The following is a 26139-nucleotide window of genomic DNA, read 5'->3' on the forward strand; positions in this document are numbered from 1 at the left end:
TCAGGCACTACACCAGGAGTTTTCAAAGATTCGTGCCAGGGGCTGGGCTATGACGCTCGCCAGCTCCTTGAGTACCCTGGGGTGTAGATTGTCAAGGCCGGCTGACTTGAAGGTATCCAGCCTCTCAAGGTGTTCCTTTACAAGGTCAGCATTGATGGAGGGCAGGGGATCTCCCTCACCCAGACCTCCCTGTCCCATAGTGGGCATGGGCATCCCATGGGACTGATGAAAGACCGATGCAAAGTACCAATAGGTTGGCTTTTTCCTGGGCGTCAGTTGTCAGTTGTCCCATCTGGTTCAGCAGGGGTCCAGTGTTGCCCTTGCTTTTCCTCCGGCTCCCCACAAATCTGAAAAAGGACTTTTTATTGTCCTTGATGCTTGAAGCTAGTTGGAGTTCAGTTGCAGCCTTGGCTTTCCCGGTTTGCTCCCTGCAGGACTGGACCAGTGTAGAATATTCCTCCTTGGAGGTGAATCCCAACCGGCATCCTTTGTAGGCCTTTCTTTTTAGCCTCAGGAGGTCCCTGTAGAGCCAGGGGGGCTGCTGTGCCCTCTTGCTGCCTTTCTGCTGAGATGGAATTGAATTAGCTCATGCACTGAGGATCACTCCCTTGAGGAGCAACCTCTCTTCCTGAACTCCCCTCCCCCTGGGGTCAAGGTCCCTTAGCCTCACTGACCAACCTCCTGAGCTTGTCAAAGTCGGCTTTCCTGAAGTTGAGACCTTCAGTGTTGCTGACTGACTTGCCAGCTTTATGGCAGATGGTGAAGGTGATCAACTAGTGGCTGCTGTCACCCAGCTTCCCAGTGATCACTAGGTCACTGATTAGGTCATCCCCAGTTGCCAGTACAAGGATGAGTAATGCTTTACCTTTTGTTGGCCCATAGACTTCTTGAGTCAGGTAGAGGTCATCCAGACATGATAGGAAGCTTTGTGACCACTCGGATTTTGCTAAGTGATCCTCCCATGAGATGTCCGGGTAATTGAAGTCATCCGTGACAACCATGGTCCTGGAGCATGCAGCCTCAGCCAGTTCCTGGGCAAACTCCTGGTCAAGCTCAGGACTTTGGGTGGGAGGTCTGTAGCAGACTCCCACCATTGTGTCCCCTGTGCTGTGTTCCCCACAGATTTTTAACCCAGAAGGTCTCCAGTCATCCACCCTGGTTGCCAACATCAGCTTGCAGGGACGCGTAGCTTTCCTTAGCATAGAGAGCTACACCCCTGCCCCTTTTCTCTACTCAATCCTTCCTGTACGGGGTATAGCCATCTATACTCATGGTCCAGTCATGGGTGGAGTCCCACCAGGTCTCCATTGTCCCTATGACATCATAATTATTTGCGTTATTTGAGTTCCTCCTGCTTATTCCCCAGGCTCCTGGCATTTGTGTACAGGCAGGCAAGTGTCCCTTTGGGGGCTCTTGCCTTGCCCACAGATTGTACCAGGGCTGGGGCAGGGGTGGGACCCCTTAAGTGCCTTGGCCTTCTGGTTTTTCAAAGGTTGCTCAGTGGGCCAACAGTGGTGGTATTCCCCCCATTCCCCAGCGGGCTTAGTTTAAAGCCCGGTGGAGCAGGTCAGCCAGTATGGCTGAGAAGAGCCTCGTCCCCAGGGGAGAGAGTTGGAGGCCATCTCTTCCCAGCAGCTCGCTGCCTCTCTCACCAAAATGCGGACTGTGGTCATGGAAGCCAAAGCCTTCACGATGACACCAGTGCCCCAGTTTTGGTTGACTACCTGGATCCTCCTCTCCTTCCTCAGCCCATACCCCGAGACTGGGAGGATCAAAGAGAGCACCACCTGTGCCCCCAGAGCCTTTAGCCCCGCTCCCAAATCCCTGTGGTGCCTCATGACCCGGCTGGGAGCGCTCCGAGCCGTGTCAGTGGTGCCCACGTGAATAAGGAGCATAGGATAGTGGTCTGTGGGCTGGAGGAGCTTAGGGATCTTCTCCACAATGTCTCAGATGCGGGCCCCCGGGAAGCAGCAGACTTCCTGGGCTAAGGGGTTGGGGTGGCAGATTGCCCCCTCAGTCCCCCTCAGGATGGAGTTTCCCACAACAAACACTTTACGTTTTGTCTTGAGGAGAGCGGGGGTGGTAGCTGCATTCAGGCCTGTGTTGTCTGAGGGAGCTGTCAACTTAGCAGGCTCTGCTGGGACTGCAAGAGGTGCGTACCTGTTGCTAAGCTCCGGCGGGGCAGGGGCCTTGGTGCGGTGGGCCTTGGGGCCCTTGAACACCTTGGTCCATGCCCCTGACTGGAGAGAATGGGGGGTCCCCAAGTCCTCCCTTGTCCTGGAGGGAGACCGTGGTCTACCCTCCGCCTCCCGGGGCAGAAGGGCCTGGCAGTAGGAGTCTATCTCCTGCTCACAGTCCCTGATGACACGCAGTCTCTGGACTGTGGCTTGGAGCTCCTCCAGCTGTCGCGCCAGAGACCCCAAAAGGAAGCAGACCTCACAAAAGGGGGTAGCCATGCGTCCCGGCCCCAGAGCCTGAAAAAGGGACAGGCAGCCTGCGCAGCTGAGAGCCAGGGGCTCTGTCTGGGTCGCCATCTCTGAGGCACCGGGGGGGGGGGGGCCGCAGAGCCCAAGGGCACCCTCGGGGTGTGGCACGTGCCCATCCACGTCATGCCACTGGTAGGTTGGGTACGACTGGGACTGTCTACCCTGGGGGGCTCACAGCCAGGGCCTCGGGCCCTCCCGCTCACCCTCCTGCGCAAACTCCATGCTAACTCACATGCCGGCAAACAAGCATGCCTTTTTGCACAGCCTGTTCACGCAGCTCCGGTTGCATGGCTCCCTGGGGTGCTGGGCAAAGTAGGGGCCTGGGTGGGATGAGACCCAGCCTGGCTCCCCCTCAGCAGCCTCCTCCCACTCACTAAGGGTTAACCCCCTCCCACCATGGGCCCTGCTTACCTCCGGCTGTGCTGGGGGCTGGCAAGGGGCTCTGTGGCTGCTGGGGGGTCTCTGGGGGGCTGCGGGGGAGTGGGGGCGCAGCGGGCTTTCACCCACGTGTCTCTCACTGCTCCCAGAGCCTTACTGAAGGCTTGGGCTTTGTTCATTCCCTCCTACACCTTGAGGCTTGAATGAGCTCTGCCGCTGAAGAAAATGAATGAGGGGATGGATATATGACCATATATATATGGTCAGCTTCCTGACCATAGAAAGCTTTTCATAAGGGTAACCCTGAAAGGACTCAAGTGACCAAGCAGCGCTAAAACTGCTCTCCAGCTATCCTGTTAACCCGTGGGGTCTTGCAAAGGAAGAACAGCCAGTCTGTCCCAAGACGTAAAACCCAACATGCATCAGCCCTATAGTCAGTGAAATGAGGTCAAAAGAGAACTAAAAGGCCCTGTCATATTCATTAAGCCCCTCTTCAATTAAGACAACTGGGTGTTTCAGAAACCACAAATATGCTGTGCTGGCCAAAAGGCAGTCTCAAAGGGGACTGAAGCCAAGCGTTAGTGGTTGGGTTCATTGCAAGAGGAAAAGTTTTTTATGTTGCTTTATTGGCAAATTTTCAGCAACAGAAAGCCTTTGTTTAGACCACCTCCCTGTCTTGGTCCCTAATTCTCCATATTCCAAGTGCTGTAACTCCTCTTTTATATCCAGGCTAGAGCAAACAGAATCATCTTGCTGGTGTGAGTCTGCACTAGGGAGGCTTGTAAAGAATCTCCTTGAAGCTGCCTCCTAGGTCAAGAGTGGTCTTCCAGGATTAGTTCCTTGCTTATTCCGTTGCTTAATGCCCTCACTTCTGTTATCCCTTCTGGCCACAGCTCTACACAGAGATCCCTGGAGCAGGTTGGTTGAGAGCAGAGTAAAGTTGTGCAGCTCCTGCCTGCCTCCATGGTATACTTGGCCCAGGATGTTCAGGCCATGGCTTGTGATCAGCTCAGGTGGTGCTTTTGGACTGCAAACCAGCTTCTTACTGAGTCTTTGTGCTGAGGTTTTAAATGGTTCCCTAGTAACAAGAAGATGCAAAGCCTGTGATGGGAGGGAAGTTCTGACTCTCTGGTGTGTGTGTGTTACCCAGAACTGAATGCTGAGATGACAGTAATTCTAGCGCAATGTAATTGCACTGATCAAGCACAAATAAACTCAGCCTTCTTTTGTTTTAAAGAGCTGCCTTTCCCCTTCTGCCTACTGAAGGAACAACTGGCACAGCATTAGCAGCCTCTTGGCCCTGTGTCTAGCTGTAAGTGTTTTTAAGGCTCATGTCACCCTAGTAGCCAGGTGTGGAAAATTAAGGTTGATGCTTTTGAACAAGTTTGTGCCTGAATTAGGTATCTACTAAGTGGTGGGTTCTCAGTACCTATGAAAATTAGGCCATTTGTTTGAGAAGCCTAATTGTGGATCAGACTGTTTTTCAGTAATGGTAAGATTGCATCTCTTTGCCATGCAGGTGGCCCTGGAGCTCCTCCTTTCTACAATCTGATAAATGCTTACAAAGACATTGGAGGCTGGGGGGGGCTAGGAACCTGCCTAGTGTACTGGTGAATCGGTGTGTAATGTGGATATTGGTGGCAGGGAGGGGCCATTTCTAGAGGGATTTCAAGAAAAAAAGAATCTGGAGTTTGAAAAGTGCTGGACAGCCCTTTCATATTCCTTCCAGGTGCAGCATGGTCCTGGGGGCACCTCACTCTTAAAAACTGCTTTAGGAACAATGGTATTAAGTGATGGATAGGACAGGATGATGTGAGCTTACTGCCATAGGATGCAGCAGAAGGGGAGTTCCCCCGGTGAAGGGGGCATGCCCTTTGAGCAACAGGAGGGTATTGGCACTCCCTGAATGTCCTGCAGATGATTTGCAGGCAGCTGCCCTACTTGCTTAGCCTCTCAGGAAGGAGCCAGGGGTCTGTTTCGTATTGAATCATGTCTGCTGTTGGGAACGTGTGTCACTGATTGAGCATGGAAGGGTCATCAGTTGATGAAATTGACTGAGTCTGGATCATTAAATACATCAATTGCACTAAATTATCTGGAGATTATTTTCTCTGAACACAGGAGCACAGTAGATCAGGAAGGACTGCTCTGCAGTGTTATCTGGGGTTCTGTTAGTAAACAGTAAACTGCATTTAGTAGAACCTACCTGGCTCACTTGACATCAGGGAGGAGGCTACATGGATGAAAGTGAAGGCCATGTTTGGCCCATAGCCATAGTCACTAATTAGAAATTAGATGTGACTTGTCTAGACCAACAGCCTAGATCTTGCCTGATTTATGGACATTTCTAGGACCCTGAAGTTACAAGCTCTGCTCTCACAGGCTTTCCTTGGTTGAAGGTCATTTTAATGTGATCCTTCTGTATGGGGATGGGGGACAGCACCCACGTTTTGGTGTTTTGATGAGTTGGTAGTAACTGCAAAACACAGGACTGGTTGTAAAATGGCATTTAGACACCTAATTCCCACTGAATTCAAGACTTAGTTCCCTTAATTCCATTGTGCATCTGGCTTTTCCTGTTGTCTTGTAGCACAGTGCATTTCTAGGAGCTAAAAACAGAATGTACTGTTCTTAGCTGTTTCTCTGCTGTCCAATGCACCAGATGTGTTGGGTAAAACGTGCTGTCTTGCCTCACCCACCAGGTACATCATAACGGCCCTCTTGGCTTTCACTGCCATTTGGCAATGTAAAAAGCTGCGTCAGTATGACTGCTGTGGTCAAGAATCAGCAGCAGGGAAGGAATGGGGAACCTCTGTGTGTAGGTAGCAGGGCAGATTAACACTTCTTTTCCTTTCCCGGATTGTCAGTTTAAAATTCATCGAGGCATGTATACACAATCCAGACATTGCGGCACAACGCGGAAGGCTAAAAGCCACAATGTGACACGTGTTGCTTTAATATGCAGTTACAGCATGTATCAAACCTACCCACGTCGCCTTCCAAATGCTCTCTCTCTCACCCTGTCCCCAGTCTCATTGGTCTGAGAGCTATTTCAGACAGCAAACCTTATGGATGGTTCTTGAATATTAGCATTGCCAGCCTTGTCCTTTCTAGCATGGTGTCCTTCATAACACTATGCTGAAGCCATGGAAATGGCATCTAATGTGCTTATTGTGTAGTAACTCTGGGAAGTGAAAGCCACACAGGTCTTCTCTTTCTTTTGAGTCAGAGCATATGAGGGGAGTAACACTTCTGTCTCTGTTAAGTTTTGAGGCAAGTTTTGCTTGTTTCTGCTGTGGCACCTTGGCCTGACTTTGAAGCCATGTGGATGCAGGTTCTCCTTCATGGCAACAGAAGAACATTAGTGACTGACATGTACAGAGGTACTGTTTATGGCAGGGGTGGGCAATTATTTGGGCTGAAGGGCTGCTTAAGGAGTTTTGGTGAGTTCTTGAGGGTTGGGAGTGGGGTGCAACTGATCTTATCCAGCCCACCAGGAGCCTAAGGAAGGTGCCAAGACTGCATAGCTTCAGCACCAGTAGGAAGCTAGGTGGTGTCGAGGGAGATGGGGAGGGAGGGTGCAGATGAGTCTGTGCTGTGCAGCCTGGCCTTGGCTGTGGCAGAGTGAAATGGTGTGGGGCGCAGCCTTCTCTCCTCAGGCTCCTGGCAGTAGCTGGTGGGCCGAATAGGATAAATTGGCAGGCCCAATATGGCCAGTGGGCTGCATTTTGCCCACCCCTAGTTTTTGGGCTCAGGCGTATCTGAGTGAAATGCTCCCTTGTGCACACACTTGTGGGGGGTTTGCTTAGCTGATGTGCTGTGGAGGCCTCTGCAAACTACCAGGGTTGTGGAAGGGATTGCTATCCTAATACCTCATGAAATGATCTCCAGATGGGGAGCGGCATGCTTCAAGGATTGATTTATATCTTTATTCACGCCAAGGCTCTTTGGGCTTCAACAAGATTTGGATCAAGCCCATAGCATGGAGGGGTTGGTGTGGTTAGTCTAGTCCTGCAGAACTGTGCTATGGCTTTGTATAGGAGTCGCCACCCTTGTAAAGCTTAGCTGTTCACTTTCACAGGATCCGTTTATGGGCTGAATACTTAGGCCAGGCACAGTAGGCACAAGTATACAAGCATCCTGAATACTACATGCTTATTTTGGACCTTAATTCTGTAGCTGATTAATAGTTGCTATATGGAAGAAGTACAGAGGTAAGCCAGTGACAGAGTGAGGAAAACAGTATATGTACCTGAGTGGCCTGAATGCTCTAACACCTCCTCTCCTCACAGATTGACAGAACAGAGACAGCTGTGAATAACCTCAACCCTGCCTTTTCCAAGAAGTTTGTCATTGACTACCACTTTGAAGAAGTCCAGAAGCTAAAGTTTGCCCTGTTTGACCAGGATAAGTCCAGCATGCAACTGTATGAGCATGACTTCCTGGGGGAATTCTCCTGCACCTTGGGCATGGTGAGTCTCTAGTGAGCTGGGTGCCAGCAGCTAATGGGGATTCATGGGTCTTTGTCCAGTGGGACTCCAGAGGCATGCCAGACACATGAGGAACTGGTAAGGCTGCCTTTAGTTAAGCTTGTCTGGCATAGAACTTTCCATTAGAAGATTGCATTTTAATGGCAGGCTGAAATGGCCCACATGTGGTATCTGCCTTGGGCTGAATTCTTTTGGAAAAGTTCATGAAAAGTGCTTCTGCTGTTTCTGAGAATAGGGGAAGAGGCCTTGTTCTGTCTATATGAACAAAATATTCATGCAGTGGTTCAGATGCCCATGGACTAGAGCATCTGAAATTTGGCAGGTGGAGATGCCTGTCCCGTATCTTGTTCTGTATCTGAGGAATAAAAATGGGTAAACCTGGCCAAGTTTGATAAGCTTTGGAAAAGTCTCCATTTACATAAACTCAGACTTGTAAGAATTTGGCAGCTAAATTTTCCTGAGATTTTGTCTACAGTAACTGTGCCTCAGCTTCTGGATGCAAACATTCCTTTTGGCTGCAGCACCCATCTGCTCTGGTGTGTTGTGGCATGAGAATGGAGGGCAGAGAAACTTTCCCTCTCCTTTTTTTTCAGGGCTATTATTTCTGGCAACCCAGAGGAAACCATTAGGTTGAAATGCAGAAGAGACAGAAGCATGGCGAGGGATCTGGGGAGGGTGTAGAGTTACAAAGTGACTTTTTTTAAGGAGAATCACATATTTCATCATGTGATTATCAATACCTTTGCATAAAGAATACATACAAGAGGTCTGACCTTGAGTTGCCTGTGCCACTATAGTTCTGACCTTTCTTAATTCCTGAGTTTGACTTTGCAACTGCCAACATTCTCCTTGCACAGATTTTTGGGACATTGTATACCCAGGGTGTGACACCACCCCCCCCCCAAAAAAAAAAAAAGGCTCAGCATTGGCCTAATTTTGTCTTGTTGAAGTCACTTGACACTAGTGGAATAGAGTTGGGTCAGTGTGTAGAGCTTCTGAAAATCCTACTCTTAGAATCAATTCATGTACCACTGCAATTCACCTGCTTCTGGTGTGGAACAGGGCAGCAGCTCAGTGCACTTGGGACAACATGTGAAGGTGACTTTATCCATTGCAAGTGGAGAGATGAATTTTATAGACTAGGGATTGACTATCCACAGCGTTCAGGCTAGGTTCAGCCTTCTAAGAGCTTCGATCTGGTCTGCAAAGGTCTGATTCTGGGGCACAGGGAGGGCTTAGATTTAAAGGAGCCATGTTAAGACAGGCATTTGCAGCCTCCTGCTTTTTGCCCTCACCACTGAATTTGCCATTTGATGTTGGTGTTCATGATGGCTTTCAGTGGCACCTAGTAAGCAGAGCGGGGGGGGGGGGCACAGGGAAGGGAGTGGATTGGAACAGCAGGGGATCAGAGGTGGGGGATGGGGAGCCCTTTTCTGCAGCCAGGTCACAAGCACCCAGCCCATCACTGTATGAGGTTGCTAACTGTTATAGATGGACTGGAATTGAGCTGAATCCTGACTAGGATACTCTGGCTAAAGTTCCTGATAAGGTGGGGAGGGGTTTGGTTCTAGGAGATCATTTGACAAGCAGGCCCTGTCTTTAAGCTTTATCAAAGAAGTGGCACCTCCAGCAGCAGCAGTGCCCCATAACATGCTGGGGGTAGGCTCCCTTATTGACTGAGTGGGAACAGGGGCTCCCTTTTGAACAGCTATCACACACCCCACTGAACTCAGGTCTGTGCTGAAGGTCACCCAACCAAACCAGACCCCCTGCTGAGGCTGTGAAATATAGTGAAGTCAAAGCATGAGACTGGAATGGCTGCAGCCTGCTGCTGGACTGGTGGCATGAATTGGAGAGAACCCAAATTCAAACGACCTACTTGTTAAATGAGATCCTGGCTTTGACAATGATTCGTTTGTACCTGGGCTGAAAACTCCTCTGCTGCTCGGTGGCTGATATCCCAGATTCTCATCCATGAATCATGCACAGCCTAAAGGAGGGTGCCGTGTGTGTGTGTGTGACTGCAAGTAGATCAGCCCATTCTTCTGATCACGCCTGCAGTGTCACGCCTTGGAAAAGGACCCGGGCTGGTGAGAAGGCTGGGGAGCCCAACTCTGGTAGGGTATCATACCCCTGACTGTAGCAAAGCCTGCCTGGTCTTTGGCCCCTCAGTCTTTCCAAGTGTCCCCTCTGGTCAGCCCACTGCATATGAAGTTGAACTCCTCTGGGAACAAATGTCTGTTAACTGACAAGTTATTGCTACAGTATTTCTGCAAATAGTGATTCTACAGTTTATCTCCCAGGTCTGTTAGTGGAGGGGCTCTTAATAGTCTGTTCCATAGTAATTTAAAGGGATGGTATGAGTAGAAATCTTAGGTCTGTACAAACCTTCCCTGTCTGGAAGCATCCTCATTTGGTGCTGCTCTTGGGCTTGTTGGGAGGGGAGTGCTGATGGTTTTCCAGAAGTCAGCAGATTAGTGGAGCTGTGGCCCCACCAACTCTTCATCCCAGGTCAGTACCAGTTAGTGCTTTCACTGGTTACATGGCCATGTGTTTCAGGCCTCTGTATGTTGTCTTTGTAACTGACAAGGAGGAGCGGGGCCTTTGCCCTGTTCTTGGGGCTGTTTTACAGGAGAAGCCTGACCCCTGCCATCCTGGGGACTCAGGTAGAGACTTTAAGTGGTGCAAGCTGGATTGGGCACCCAGCTGCTCAACTTCTGTAAGCTTGTGAGAACTTTGGAGATTCTGCAAAAGCTTCTTCAAAAGAAGAAGTCCTGTAGATAAGGCAGCACAAACTACTTAGCGCTTCAGCTAATGGTCTGATTAATTTGTGCCAGTGATGCTCAAGCTTTCCCTTAAAGGATCTCCCTCTCATCTAATCCAAAAGAAAGAGCTGCACCCAACAAGCTGGGAACTCATGTCTGATGTCAACTAACATCTCCCTTGGCCCTGTGCATTCTGCTCTTGGTAGGTGAACATGGAATCAAACTGCTTCCCAGGATCCCTTGCACAAGAGTGATTGGTCTTCTGTGGATTTCACTGTGGACAATGTGTTGTTTAGCAGAAGCACAGAAACACAATCTTACAATACAGCATAATCATAGGGCCAAATTGGAAAGGTAGCATTTTTCTTTGGTATAATTAACTGGAGTAGGTGCTGAGAGGATGAGTTAGCATAAGGTTCAGGCAAGCAGTGGGGTTTTAGCTTGGTTTTGATCGTTGCTTTTGTCTTTGTATGATTTTTATTAAATCTGCCCAGTTTTTGAGGCTTGGACAATTGTAACAAGGGAAAAGAAGTCACCGCGAGTACAAATAATTTTGCTCTGAAGAACCACTGGAAGAATGGCAGACTTTTCCTCCTTCTAAGTGTATGTGTGTGTGTGTGTGTGTGTGTACACACCTGTGTGCATGTCAACTCCATCAGATTAGTTGGAGTATTTTTATTGCTCCTTGTTAAGTCCCTGCCTGGGTTTAAAGGGAAGGCTGGATCACTCCATGACTCCTAACAACTTTTGTAGCTGTTTGAACTAGAGTGATTTGGAGTGATCCACACTTATGCCTCAGGGCAGAAGCAAAGAGCCTGACACAGTCAGAAAGCAATAACTGCTCTCTTGGGCAGCATTGCACAAACATCTAATTCTCTGAGTTGTGGTCTTGTCACTCTGATGTAATAGCTACTGGCTGTTTCTGGAATACAGGCTCCAAACCTTCTGCTCTTATCCTGGATGCACAATCCTGTATACCTTTGCTATGAAGGGAACTCGCCGTTGGCTTGAAGAGGTATCTGATAAGAAAGGGGAAAGAGAAAAAACATTGTCTCATGAGATCAGACTGGGGGGAGTGCAATGGGGAGTATCCAGATGGATCTGTAGCACCACCTCTATAAAATGTCTGTAAAATACTCTAGCCTCCCTCCCTTCCAAGGATGGGAACTGGAAGCTTCAAAAAGCACTATAATTAAATTAATAATTGGCAGCTTTCTTGTCAGTGGTGCTGGTGTTTGTGTGTATGCTGCATTGGATGGTGATGATTTTTGCCTTATGGCAGCTAGGAAAATTGCATTTTGCATAATTGGACCCCAAGCAAGGTTCAGAAGGTGATCTGCATTGTTTACTGTTCATTTCTCTTCTTTAAAAGCCTAAGAGGAGCCATTTGGAAACTGTAATAAACTTTTAAAAAGTGGCCTTGAATATCGTGGGAATTGAGTGTGCTCAGTACTTAACAGGATTTAGCATTAGGAAATTAAGAAAATTAATTACTGGTTGACAAGCAGATTATTAGATAAAGAAATGGTATTGTGCTCTAGGAAGGTGTTTAAAATGAGGGATCAATTAAAAAAAATCTGGCTCTACCCTCAGCTGTTATAAGTCACCATTGCTCCACTGGCTTCAGTCAGTCACAACCATTCTATCCGCTGAGGATCTGGCCCATAGTTCAGTCCTGAATACAGTGTGTTTCTCCTCTTCTCAAACTGTTGGGTGGTGTTACTGTTTTTAGTGTACCAGCTGCAGCGTTCAGACAGACATCTGCATTTTGAGGGCGGCAGAACTTCTTTCCTGTATGTATAGTTTAGGACCTGATCCTGTGAAATGCTGAACCCCCTTGATTTACGTTCCCACTAATGCTTTGCAGTAAATAAAAGAAAAGCCTGTGGTCTAAACAGTTTTAGTGACTGAGGATTTCCTGTAACTGTATACTGGTGATGACAGTGGCAATAACAAAATTCTTGATCTTGGTGTTTTTGAAAGACACAATTATTGCGAATATTTAGCCTGGATTTGCTAACTTAGGCAGCGATCAATTTCTCATGGCTTTGCTTTTGATTATTTACATTTCTGTGTTTTCTGGCTTCCTTAGATTGTCTCCAGCAAGAAGATAACAAGAACTCTGCTTCTGGGAAATGGGAAGCCAGCCGGAAAAGGCATAATAATGGTATGGTTACTGACTTATTATATGTATTGTGTGTGTGAAGATAGATAATAGGCTCTGTGTGGCTGACTTGATAAGGTACTGGATGGGGACCCAGGAGAAATGGGTTCTGTTTTTCAGTAACTGATTTCATTTCTCTGTTTCCCCATTTTTCCCATCCTATCTTTTGTCTGTTCAGATTGTAGGCTCTTTTACGGCAGGGACTGCCACTCATTGTTTATATAGCATCTGGCACAGCAGAGCACCAATGTCTGCTCAGCAATAAAATAACAAAATCTAAATCTGTGTCAGTAAAAACTAATATATCAGGGTTTTTTTCTAATTACATAAAACGTCTCTCTTCAAATCGCTCTGAAACAGACTGAGGGGAAAGGGCTGATTGTTGTGTTGATAATCAGCCTTTCTGTTTGTAGTAATAGGAGAGGACTTACAACTTAGCAACAGGTCTCTTAGCAACAGCGTCTTGCTCCTCATGCATAAGCCCCTAGGTGGTGGCGTTTCCATTATTGGGTAGGTGTGTATATATGTATTTTTCTTTTAATGAAAAGAATGAATTTAGGTCTGGTGTTCTGTTTTTGCATCTTCTAAACATATGTTTTAGGTTAGTTGCTGGAGTTTCAGCTGAGTCACAGCAATGTAATTGAAGAACTTTCCCTTCCTCCATGTTGCTTAACAAGGTTAAAAGGAGTATGAGTTAAGAATGGGTTCAAAAGATGTTAGAGTTATGGCCCACAGAGCCACTGGATCCAGCCCACAGATGTGGGGGTTTGGTGGTAGGGACATCTCCTGTGCTTTTCCCGTGCTGTGGCAAGGAGAAAGGGTAACAGCTGGATCTGAGCACTTGCCTCTTCTGACCTGAGCTGGGTCATTCCAGGCTGCAGCTGGGAAGGACTGCTGACTGCCATGTTTGAAGTCACCAAGATTTGCCATTCTCTATGATCTTTACATTGTTGGTGGTCATTGTAAACAGTGGTAAAATAGTAATGGTGTTTGTCTTTTACTCACTAATGTTAATCCTCTACCTGCCAAAGCTAGGGAAATGGCAAAATTTAAAAGCAGTACCTGATCTTATGCATCTTCTCAAGCTAAGTGTCTTTTTGCACCTTGTTTGTTACTTCCTTGGGAAGAATTAGGCTGAATGAAAGAGTTGTCAAGCTAAAAAAAAAAATCATACATTGAAAGAAAAATCCTTATCTGTTACTAATCCCTTGGATCATTAAAACTGAAAGGATTTGACATGTAAGATTCCCTTTGTGCTATTTAGATGATTGGACTTCTTTGCATTTAAATAGGGATGGGAATAGACTGACAAAATTTAACTTTTACTTATAGTCAGGTTGCCTTTTTGGGTCTTCTGAAGCATGCTGTGGTGTTTAAATGCATGCTGTTGAAATGTTGGAGTTGTAAATTCAGCATTGGAAACATTTTTCCATTGTAAACAAGAAAATACCAATGTTCTCCTGTTCTTGACTCTAGTAAACATTAGTTTTGTAGCTTTTAAAATCCAAAACTCCACCCCCCAAGGTCTCTGGAGCTTTTTCCAGAGCAGCTCTTCCCAAGCAATCACATGTAAGTGTATGATGAGGAGCGCAATAAAATGCTTGAGGGGAGACTTGAATGTGTCAAACGCTTGTCCTGTGGGTTTGGATTTTCCCCACCATTACTTAAAAACATCCTTGTTGTATTGTCAGGGATTGCACAAGGGTCCTTCCAGCATGATGAAAAGCACAGGCTTCTGCTGCTTTAATTCTGTTAGTTAGTAGCCAGAAGAGTATCAGGCTCCTCTTTGCTGGGCCAGGCACAATAGGAGAGCAGTAGCATGCGCCAGCATATGAGCATTAGGTAGGTGTTTGGTGATGAGGTGTGCTCTTTACCCTAGCATAAAGTGTGTCCAGTTATCTCTGAATAGGATTTTTTTCATCCATTAGATTCTTTTAGTGTCCCATGCTTCTGGCTGCTAAAAGGAGTGGGGTGGGCGAGCAGTTGTTGAGAGCAGAGACGTATACATGTACAGCCAGCTGGCTGCTCCTTTTTGTTTAGTTTGTGGAACATTCGGTCTTGTCCCGAGAGCTCTTTCAGCATTGGTCCTGCCAGGCCTCCCATCCACTGTGCCAAACCTTTAGAGGCAGAATCTTCATGTTCCTTTCTGCCTGAGTAGAGAATCGTGAACTCTCCTTCATTATGCAAATGGGACCCATTTTAATTCACTGTGCCATGGAGACCTTTCATCTCCCTCCCCAGTCAGCAGCTGGAAAGGAATTATCAGCTGTGGTTGGAAGAAAGCCTCATCTCAGCCAAGATTTCCAACTGTGCACAGCCAGTTGCCAATCTAGCAAGCATCTGAAATTGGGATGATTTGGGGATATGGAGTGGGAAGTTGGGGAGGGGCATGCATGTAGAGTGATTATAAAACCTGAGAAGATGATCCACAGGCAGATGGCATCACTCATAATTCTCTTTGATACCTAAAATGTTTGAGCAGAATATTTTGAATATGAACCAGTCCTCACACAACCCCCTGTATTCCTATTTTACAGATGGGGGCACTGAGAAACACTGAGGTTGAGGCTGTGGTCAATAACAGGGTCTAAGTGACTCAGGAACACAAATCCCATGCACTTGCATCCCACCTGAACCATTCTTAGGAGCACATCAGCATCTTTTACATACTTGTGCTGTTCTAGGAATTCTTAACTCTGGTACTGAGAGGCAGGTGTTTGTTCCTAAAACATCCCAGATACCCAAATGATTTAGGAATAGTGCATTGTGCGTTTGTGTAAGGGAGCTGGAGAACAGGAGTTCTGGGTAACCAGACATGATATCATGTAACTTGCTAATGTCAAAGTTGGGCACTTGTGGGGGGAGTGAAATTTGCACATGGTTGTGCACTGGAGCTTAAATGCTTGTGCAATGCAGCCTTGGTGCCAGTAAAACCCTGCTGAGTCAATGTGCAGGGCAAATGGAGCAAGAAGGAACATAAGCACAAAACTGAAGTAAGACTGGCTCCAACATTCTGTCAGATATTCATGGGAAAATATTTGTCCCTATCCAGTACCCACAGTCCCTGCCCTTACCACTAAGTCTTTAGCCTTGTAAATGGCTAGACAAAAAGGCTCATTGAAGCAGATCTGGCATGTGACTTGTTTGTGAAGGGGAAGGGATTTAGTTCCAAAGTCATACTTAGAATAACCACTGGAGCAACTCATGGTGTTAAAGAGAGAGTTTCTATTGCAGCCCCCCTCCTTGTGAAATGTGTCCCATCTGTGATAAGGCTGTCTATGGGAAATCAAAGGTTTGGGTTTGTCACCGCAAATGGTGCTTGACAAAGTGTCTTCCTTGTGGTCAGGGTTTGAAAGAATGTCCACTGTGTGTGATTGAGGTAGGGAGTCTGGAGGTGGTACAATACGTGAATCCCACAGGGACCCTGCAGGCAGTGTGTGGTAGAATGAGAAGAATGACCGCACAATATCCCTGTCGTTTTTTATTGTCTGCATACTTTCAGGGGTATAGCTGGCAGTAAATGACCAGTCACAGTTCAGCTGGATCTAATGGGCTAGGGACAGAAGTTACACATAAACCAGTTTAAGTGATCAGAAACTGGCTTAAACCTGTAACAGAACAGAAGTTCAGTACACATAAACCAGTTTCGAAACGGCTGAAACTGGTTTAAGATAAACCTGGTTCAGTATAGTATCAGACTTAAATGATTTAGGTCAAACCAGTTTATGAAACTTCTGTCCCAGACCCCTTCCTAGTTTAAAATAAATCACAGTCCCTCAGCATGCTTTGCAGCCCTGGGTTGGGCTGTGGTGTCTGCTTCAGAGAGCAGGGCTGACCCCATCCCTCTGCTCCTTAGCTGGGGTAGTGAGGGCTCACTGGCTGGCTCAGTGCCCTGCCCCTCCCCCTCGCCCCCCCCTCCAACCCAGGTAAACCCTTGCTGGGGTCTGGGAAGAGAGTTAAACTCACCTTCTCTTGAGTACAGAGATGCCCTGCCCTGTCCTGCTGACTTACTTAGTCCTGGATGCAGCTGTGGACTACAAATCCCAGAGGCACCTGGAAGCAGGAAGAGGAAATGATGGGTAACCCTGCAGAGTCCTGTTGGGGCAGTAGGAAGAGGAAGCGAACACACAGCCCATGTTGGCTACATGCAGAGAGCCATGGTGTAGCGTCCCCACTCTCCCCCCACAACTTCTGGCTTGAGCCACTGCAGGCATGTGGCTGCATTTCCTAAATTACATATTGGTTCAATCTTTGCAGTATAAATTAACCTGCAAAGACTGAATCAGTTCAGCCTCGGGCTTTTTGACTGTCTGTACTTAGCCATTGTGAGGAACATTGTTAAGGATCTGAAGAAAGGCAAAACCAACTTGCACCAAGAGGAAGCTCCATGTGTGGAGAAAGTGAAGATTGAGGTGGCCATAGACTCATCTTCCTTTTCACCTCTGGGGATTGTGGGTTCTTTCTTGTTGCCTGTTCTGGGTACCTCTCATGAATTGCCAGAGGATGCTGGTCTCTAGGAATAGCCACTCAGCACCTTTGCTGGCTCAGTCAGAGCTAGAGACTGGCTTGGCTTGTGACAAACAGAACCTCCAGCTGGGATGTTGGTACATCTGTTTGCAGCCACTGCATTGCATTGTACAGAAACACTTTAATCTCAAATGACTGCAAGAAGATTAAGACCCATCAGGTTCAGGCTGAGTTTATTCCCTTCTCATCTTATTGAATGAGATGGTGGCAGTGTCTGTTATTAATGAGTGTACAATTTAAATAAGTTCAATCTGAAGTGCCTGCAGCTCAGATCAGAGAAGCGCAGAGTTGTTTGCAACTTGATCTGTCCTTTTCATTCACTCTGTTGCTTTGGGGAAAGGTGTTTTTGGCTGACATGTACTGCATCTTAAGATGCATGGATTATCTTAAACTGAGCCTAATGCTCCAAGTCATGCTGCCAGATACAGAATCAAAACACTCTGAATGGTGCCTCTGGATTGGCAAGAAGGAGGTGTGCAGTGCTGTGTAGTGGTATTTCATAGATTTCATAGATTTCATAGACATTAGGGCTGGAAGGGACCTCGGGAGATCATCGAGTCCAGCCCCCTGCCCAAAGGGCAGGAAGCCAGCTGGGGTCATAGGATCCCAGCAAGATAAGCATCCAGTTTACTCTTGAAGGTGTTCAATGTAGGTGTTTGAACCACCTCCACTGGGAGACTGTTCCAGACCTTGGGGGCTCGGACAGTAAAGAAATTCTTCCTTATGTCCAGCCTGAAACGGTCTTGCAGGAGTTTGTGACTGTTCGACCTCGTCATCCCTTGGAGCGTTCTGGTGAACAGACGTTCCCCCAGATTCTGGTGGTCACCCCTGATAAACTTATAGGTGGCCATCAGATCACCCCTGAGCTTGCGCTTTTCCAGGCTAAAGAGTCCCATGGTTCTCAGCCTGTCATCGTAAGATCTGTTTTCCTGACCTCTGAGCATGCGCGTGGCTCTCCTCTGGACTCTCTCAAGCTTCTCCACATCCTTTTTGAATTGTGGAGCCCAAAACTGGACGCAGTACTCCAGCTGCGGCCTCACCAAGGCCGAGTACAAGGGGAGAATGACGTCCCGGGATTTGCTCGAGAAGCATCTATGGATGCACGCCAGCATTTTGGTCGCTTTACTAGCTGCAGCATCGCATTGCAGGTTCATGTTCATCTTGTGGTCAATGATGACCCCCAAGCCTTTTTCTTCTGTAGTGCTAACCAATGTAGCACTGCCAGCCTATAAGGGTGCTGCAGGTTTTTCCTCCCAAGGTGGAGAACCTTGCATTTTTCGGTGTTAAACACCATGAGGTTCTCGTCTGCCCATTTGCTGAGCTTGTCCAGGTCAGCCTGGATCACCCGCCTATCTTCTGGCGTGGATGCTTTGCCCCAAAGTTTGGTGTCATCGGCGAACTTGGCCAGTCCACTCCTGACTCCAATGTCCACATCGTTAATGAAGATGTTGAACAGTATGGGTCCCAGGACAGAGCCTTGAGGGACCCCACTGGTCACAGGGCACCATGATGAGTGACTGCCATCAATCACAACCCTCTGGGTCCGACCACGAAGCCAATTTCCCAGCCAGCAGATCGTGTAGACAGCAAGCTCCTCCCTTCCTACGATTGTCATTATTTGAATCAAATATATGAGGCTGCCATTTTCAATATAAGTGGCTCTTCCTCCATTGCTGTGCTGTCAGCCCATTAACAGTCTGTTGAAAGCAGAGTACTGTTAGGAGGAGCAGATTGGGTTGGTCACTTTCTGGAGGGCATTTTACAAGCTCTGTTGACTTGCAGAAGGATATGCATATGCTGTGATTTCTAAAGTAGGATAGTCCAGGAATCACCACAGCTGGTTATATCACTGTCTTTGCTCAGCAGGACTGGTGTGCAGTGAACAGCTTCCTATATCTGGGGGTGATCATGCATCAAGATGGCCCCAAGTCCTACAAAATGGGGACAGAGCCTGTCAGTACCATGCACCTCCTGGGCATCTTTGCTTCCATTTGCAGGGCTATACTTGGTGTATTCAGCAGTAGAGCAGGTGACTCATCCTGAGATTGACTCTACCTAGTATTGGATAGTGCAGCTGGGGTACAAGATGTGCTCATTGTGTTTTGTTTCTAGCATGTCCATTCAGGTCATCTTGTCAGGCCTTACCTCGATCCCTTCCACAGCAATCTCACAACTTCCCATAACAGCATGTTCCACTCTGATTGGCTTCTACAGGTATACTGTTTTTCCTAATGTCTAATTGAATTTGTCCTGCTATGAACTAGGTACCTCATCAAACGGAGACTACTTAATTCTTCTCTTGAGAATCATAGAATTGGAAGAAACCTTGAGTCAACTAGGCAATGCCCCTGCACAGATGCAGGATTCACTGGTCAGGTCAGGATCAGATCTTCTTTCCGTGTCTTCTCCACCTGGATAGTGACCTTTCTTCCTAGTTTTGGCAATGGCAACCTTTTCTCATATCCAGTTGCCTCATTTTGTGCCATTTTAAGGAAAAGACTGGCCTGACTCTTCATGGATGAGCTGTAAGAGGTAAAAGGTAGAGCACTGGATGGGAACTTGGAGGATCAGGGTTCAGGTCTCATCTCTGCCGCTGGCCTGATGAGTAACTTTGTGCAAATCTCCTCTCTTCCATATGCCTTACTTCCCTCCTTCTTCCAAATGCTTTGAGATTTACTTAAGAAAGACTCCAAATGGCCTTTATCTTTGGCTGAAGGGCTTGTTCTTTTAAGTTGTTTGCAAGAGCTTCGTGGTTTTTAAAAAGCCATATGAAGCTGCAATAAGTGATAAAGGCTAATCTGTGCAAACTGGTTGGTTTTAAATTGTTTATCAATTCAGGCACCCCCTGGATGGTAGAAACTCTTGCAGACCACCATACTTAAAGGAAGAAATTGATTGGAACAGGTAGCAGAGTTGCTTTTGTAGGAGTGGATGGTTTTCTTAGCTGCTTTGATCCTGTCTCGTGTGAAGCAGTGCTGTCCAGGGTACTATTCATGGGCCTAGTGGAGTTGTTGGTAGTAGCAGTGGTGGTCTAAGGACATAGGCAGACAAGGTACTTTGGACAAATGCGATATCTTTTATTAGACCAACTAGATAGTTGGAAAAGTTGTTCTTTTCAAGCTTTTGGGCACAAATATCCTTCTTCAGGCATTGGGAGAGTCTGCTGGTATTCGTGTGCTCTCCTGGGTAGAATAAAGTCAATATGCAGAAAAACAGATCTGTGAAAAGGCAAATGCGTGGCAGTGAGGATCAGGGGGAATGGGAGACAATAGGTGTGTGGCAGGTAGGTGGTGGTAGGGGGGAGATGTAGGGGGAATGTTTACCTGGCATGTAGCTGGTAAAATGCAGACAAACTACTTGGCGTTCTCAGATGACAGGCAGGTTATAATATTCCATAAATCCAATGTCTATATTTAGTCCATGATTTTTTGTATCCAGTAAAGTTATGAGTGAAGTTTGTAGGCTCATCTACAAAAGGTGTTTTGTAAATTCCCTTTGAGGATTAGAACTGAAAGACTAGAGAGAGAGTGGTTGTCTTGTGAGAAGTGGGCACCCACAGGTAATTGGATATTTTTGTCTTCAATAGATTTTCAGTGTGCGTTCATTCTGGTGTACAGTTGTTGTTTGGTTTCTCTTATCTATTTTTTATCAGGGTATTCAGTACATTAGATGAGATTATTACATTTCTAGAGGTGCAAGTGTAAGATCCAGGTATGGTGCTGGTTCTGTTGTAGGGCGAAGTTATTGTGGGAGTGTTGGCGATGTGTTGGCAAGTTTTACATCTTTTGTCCTGGCATGGTCTGGATCCATTCAGTGTCCTTTGAGCCATAGGAAGTTTGCTTCTGGTGATGAGGTTGGTACGGTTCAGTGCTTGTTTAAAGGCTAAGATGGGTGTCTCTGGAAAGATCCCTTTAAGAATTGGGTCTTCATCTAGTATGGATTGTAATTGTTTGAGGATTTTCTGTACAAGTTCCAGGGAAGGATGGTATGTTGTAACTAATGGTGTACAATTCATGGAGATTTTCTTTTTGTACTGGAGCAATTCTTTATGTCATTAATAGGCCTGATGTTCCTTTGGAGGTAGTGGGCATATAGCACTGTGGTACCTGAGGCAGGTGTGAAGGGTTTTCTGTGGAACATCCTCACTTCTCACCCCCTTCTAACCCCTCATGTGACAGGTGGCCACAGCCCTGTGGTGGAGACATCCAGAGGTAAGCAAATGTACTTGTTGTCCTAGAAAGCCTGTTGTCCCCATGGGGTGTTGCAGCCCTCATGCTGCAGTGAAGTATTTCAAGCAAAGGCTTGTTGTTGGCTACCACTGCAACTGCTTGGCTCATTCACATTTATTCCCTAAAGCTCAATCTCGCTGCCTCTATTCAGACTGGATCATATCCAAAGCAGTGCCTCTTGCTGCCCTGTGGTATTATATTCCCCCATGACTGTCCATTGGCAGCCAGCTCAGACTAAGCAACGTGTGATGAGCAGCTGATACAGCACAGGACTGAGACTTAAAACAGAACTTCTCTTAGCCTGGATATCCCCACTGTGCCCGGAGCCTGGTACTCAGAGCCCTGAGGCTTGGAATGAACATCCCTGTCTGTGCACTCTGCTCATCACCCAAGTGCCCAGTCTGCCTGTCCTGGGCTCTGTGTTTAGACTGGTGTCTGGTGCCAAGGTTTCCCCTCCCCCTCCCCCCAGTGGTATTTTGCATGTAGCTAAGTGGGGAGACCTGGCATCCAATCTCTGGCCCTGCCACACATTCTGCATCAGCGTGGACCCTTCACCTGCCTGATCCTGTTTCTTTGCCAGTAGAGAAGGGAGAATGAAACTAATGTGGCCTCATAAGGTACTTTGAGATTGCTGGATGAAAGCATTGTCCAGTCCCTTTATGGTTATATATAACTGTATTAAAAGAGCAGTACGGAGCGTAACCTTGCTCCCTGCCCTTGCTACTTTGTAGATGCTTATAAATGCGTGTGATACTGTACAAGACCTAGGAGAAGGGTCTCTGCCCTGAGTGGTCTACACTGTGCTGTCTGCCCTACTAAAACATATATAAAACATGAAAATAAGCAGCTGAGTCTTGCGCTATGCACTGAAGCTTTCCAGAGTCTGGCTTGGACTGTCTCTACCCAGTGCTGGAAGCTGGAAGCAGGAATCTTGCTGCTAGACTAGGTCACTAGAACACAAAATCTGATTTTCAATGCAGTCTGAGCAGATCTTTGCACCTGTGATGTGATTTGGGAGCCCATATTGACTCTGCTTGGCAGGGTGAGGGCTGAAGTGTGGCCAGGGTACCCTACATAGCCTTTGTGCCCTGGAGGTTTCCTTAGCCACGTGTTGCCTGTATGAAGTTCCTGTCCACAAACGAGATGGAAGAAAGGAAAACACAGAGAACTCCCTTTCCAGGTTTCAAACAGATGTCCCTGAATTGCTTCTCCTGCAACCCCCTCCACCCATTCCCTCTGCACCTCCTGCATTAGCCCTTCTGTGGCACTGTTCCTGGAGAACACTATAGGCTTCCTGCACATTTGCCTCAGTTCACTTAGTGTCCTATAGCCCTTCCCAATTGCATGTGGGTGCATGCTTAGCAAACTCTCCTTCAAGTCCTTTGCTTCATTAGCTCATCCTGCAGCAAAACCTCCAGTTTTTCTTTTCTTTTTTTAAAATTAATTTTAAAATGCATTCCCTCCCTTCCCCAACCATTTCTGACTTTTTCTCTCCTTCTCTATTCCCTATAGATAAGTATAAGTGAGCTCAGACTTAGGATAAGCTTTAACATTTTTATTTTGGTAGCAAGTTTTTGGTTTTGGATGTCCACTGTTTTATCTTGTATAATTATTAGGTTTGTATTGATTTTTACTGTTTTATATTGTATTATTATCATTTCTGTATTGATTTTTATTGTTTCACATGGATATTGTATGGTTTAGGCCTGTGTTTGTAAGTGAACCAAAGTCATATCAAGTTTCCATTTTATATGTCAAGCCTCCATCTTGTGTCCTCTGCCTTGCACCTATATGAGTCACGTACCACTCCCATGTAAATTGGTTCCCAGATGAATGAGAATGATTGGGAATGATTGAAATACAGTGGTAACAGGCCTCTACTGAATGGCCTGTAACAACTGGGCCATCACCTCGCATTGATTCATCCAGGACCAGTGGACCTCACCCAGGAACAGAGACAAGAACCCAGCATTTGAAAGACAAAAGACCCTGCAGAACCAGCAACTCTACCATTGTACCCCACCATTACAGACACCCAAAATTGCACATCCCTGCATGGAGCACTCATGCTCAGTACACCAGGGGCTGACCCTTGCCTGGGCATGCTTCCTGTCACTAGGGTCACACAAGGTCTGCCCCTATAAAAAGGGGCAGTGAAGACAGACCCAGTGGGAACACCATTTCCATCTGGACCAGACCAGCTTCACGTCACCTATTCACCCCAGAGGCCCTGCCGGCAACCCCCTCTGGACAACACCGAGCTGAAGGAGACCCCAGCTGGCCATCGAGGATCAACTTCCAGCTTGGGATAGGTAGTTATTACCTGCACACCTCCTCCTACAAATTGGACTCTCTCTCTCTCTTTCTGTCTCCTCCTGGACTTCAGTGGACTTCAGCCATTGCACCAAGCCTCTCTAACCCCTGCTGCCATTGTGTGTGTGTGGGTGGGTGGGTCAGTGGATGCAAGGGAACCAGTAAGACATTGTGTCACCATCTCCCCTGTTCAATAAAACCACTGTCATTTGCAACCCCGAGATGGGTCATGTTTTACTGAATCCCAGTCCCTTCCCTATCTTAAATTCCAGCCTCATTCTCTCTCTCTGTCTCTCAGTTCCAGCCCCACTCTCTCCGCTAGTTTCCTGATCTCCTCCCAATTCTGTCTCCCCTCTCCTTGCTTTCCTTCTGTCCCTGCTGCCTTTCATCCTTTTCCCTGTGACTTTCTGCTGCCTTTCTCTGCTTTCCTACTGCCCTGCTGCCTTTCAGTCTCTCCTGTCATTTTTCCTGTGATTTTCTGCTGTCTGTCTCTCTGTTTTCAGGCTTCTCCTGCACTTTCTGTAGTCATCCCCCACACACACACAGCTTCCCAGCTCCTCATGGCTGTCCTGCAGTTTTCTCCAGCAGCTGGAGCCTTTCTCCAGCTCCCAGCACCTACTGCTGCTCCCTGCAACTTCTCTAGCTGCCCCAGAGCCATCCTCTGGCTCCCCACACCCAGAGCCTCTCTTTAACACCCACATTTTCCCTTTTTCTCTTTCCCATTTTCTCTCTCCCCACCTACCTTTTCAGCTCCCCTGTAGCTCTGGCTCCAGTCCCAGCCTCTGTGCCGGCATCACTCCCCTGTTCTGCAGGCTTTGGGGGTTGTCTTTTAATCAATTAAGATCAATTAACCTAAAGTTACCCCTGAGCCTCAGTTCTTCAGCCCAGGCCCCTCTAGTCTACGGTTCTAATCCCGATCCCAGTAACTCTCACTCCCAGCAATTTTTACTCCCTACACTTCCACTTTCTTACCTTAACCTTTCCCCAGGTATCCCAAGTACACCAAGCACATACATGCATACATACATACACACACATCACAACACCCAACTTAGGAACTCACCTGTGTGTATGAGTAGGTGGGTGGTATGTGTGGGAATTAGTGAATACACATATATAGATATCATTGTGTGCAGATGTTGGTAACTGGTAACTGATTCTGTTTTAATTTGGTGTGTGTAGCATGTATGGGCTTAAACTGGTAATAGGTGTGCATGAACCTAGACTGGTTATTTTGAACGTGTGTGTATCTGAGTTGCTAGTGTGAGTGTGTATGCCTAGTGGGGGTGTATGCATCTAATGAGTTTCTGTGTGCTTAATTAATTTTTTTTATGTGTGCATATGCAATTGTACACCGCACCCTCCTGTCTAACAGCACAATATTGAGCATTGGCGTGATCCCTAAGGGCAACATTCCTAAAGTGCTGCTGTGGAGCGCCTTAGTGAATGCTCAGTCTGCAGCTCAGGGTCAGTGAGCTCAGGAATCCCCCATTCTTGAGTGCTGTTGTTTTAAGCAGATCTAAAATAAAGCCATCATCTTGTGTTCTCTGTCCAGGGAGACAGTTTACCAATGACAGAACCACATAGGAGTGAGTTGTTTAGTTTCTCCTTCTGTTACTGTTAATGAGCGAATTCCCTACTATTTTTTGTCGTCTTCTATATTTTTTGATGCAGTTTTTCCTCCTTTGAACTTGGAGGCTACATTTTCAGAGAATAGTCCTTGGAAAGTTTGTATGTACCTTCTGCCTGTCCAGAACAGGTAATTGTAAAGGGGGGCTATGTTCTCCACTTGCCTCTTTCAGGTGCCAAAACCTCCTCTGTCTTTGGGCTAAGAGGTTTCTTACTGTAGCTGGCAACAGGATCACCTTTCCAGTGTGGAAACCACTTGAATGTATGTGTAAACAGAGTGGAATAGGAGGTAATCATTATTTTCCAAAAGGGGGAAAGAAGGTGTTTAAAACTTCAGCTTCACCAAAATCAGCAACATAGATTAATTCAGCGATTCTTACCTAGGGTGCTGCAGCACACTGAGGTGCCACCAGACCTTTTGAAGGATACCAGGAGTTGTGAGGAGATTTAAGCAGATAAGTGCAGGCTCAGGCTTATCCCTGGCTGGATGATTTCCCTCCCCCTCTCCCTGCCCAGCCCCTCTACAAGGAGATAATTACTGTCATATATAAATTTAATTTTTGAAATTGAGTGCCATTCAATTAAGAAAAGTTATGGAGGGCTATCTCAAGTCCAGTGAGGGGGAGCCTTGAGTCCAAAAAGTTTGAGAACCACTTGATTAATTCATTACCAAAGGAAAGCAGACTGCATGCCCATTTCCTCTGGACTCTGCTGTTGCCTCTTTCATGTCTTCTCACTTTTCATCTACCTTTCAAGCTACTTGGTCCTTGGAGGCTGCATGTATTTGGACAGTGATATACTTAGTCCTGAGTGATAGGGAGACAATACACATATTGAGTAGCTCTGCTCTCAGGCCTTCTCCTAGGAGCTGTAGGAACCATGTGGTAACCCACTAACTGATAATGTCCTTGTGTCCTTCTGGTGGTTAGCCTATATGTATCAGACTTATTTGTAGTTTGAAACCAGTAGGCCTGGTTTCTCAGCTGTGCAGGCGATGGATTCAGTCCTTGTTGACCCAACTAGGGGTGCCATTATGCTGTATTATGTTGTGGTACCAGGTTCTCTCTTGATCTTTCTGAAGCATCTGAGGTCTTATGCATTTTCCTCTGGGGCAATCTGGGGGTCATTTTTTAGACCTCCAAGTGATGCAGAGCTTCC

The 26139-nt window shown here is 46.9% G+C and overlaps 1 protein-coding gene across 9 annotated transcripts in view; it reads left to right on the forward strand.

Annotated features, from left to right (window-relative positions):
- Positions 1-26139, forward strand: part of CPNE2 (copine 2) — a 221987-nt gene that overhangs the window by 97199 nt on the left and 98649 nt on the right. For 8 of the 9 annotated variants that reach the window (XM_090062655.1, XM_090062652.1, XM_090062649.1 and 5 more), the window contains 2 exons: positions 7157-7336; positions 12212-12286. In XM_090062655.1, the coding sequence (XP_089918781.1) occupies positions 7157-7336; positions 12212-12286 (255 nt within the window). The remainder of the gene's footprint in view (positions 1-7156; positions 7337-12211; positions 12287-26139) is intronic. The other variant, XM_090062651.1, reaches the window with a different exon arrangement.

This window comes from Crocodylus siamensis, chromosome 9, assembly GCF_052110815.1.
Source record: "Crocodylus siamensis isolate JL-2025a chromosome 9, ASM5211081v1, whole genome shotgun sequence".
Lineage (NCBI taxonomy): Eukaryota > Metazoa > Chordata > Crocodylia > Crocodylidae > Crocodylus > Crocodylus siamensis.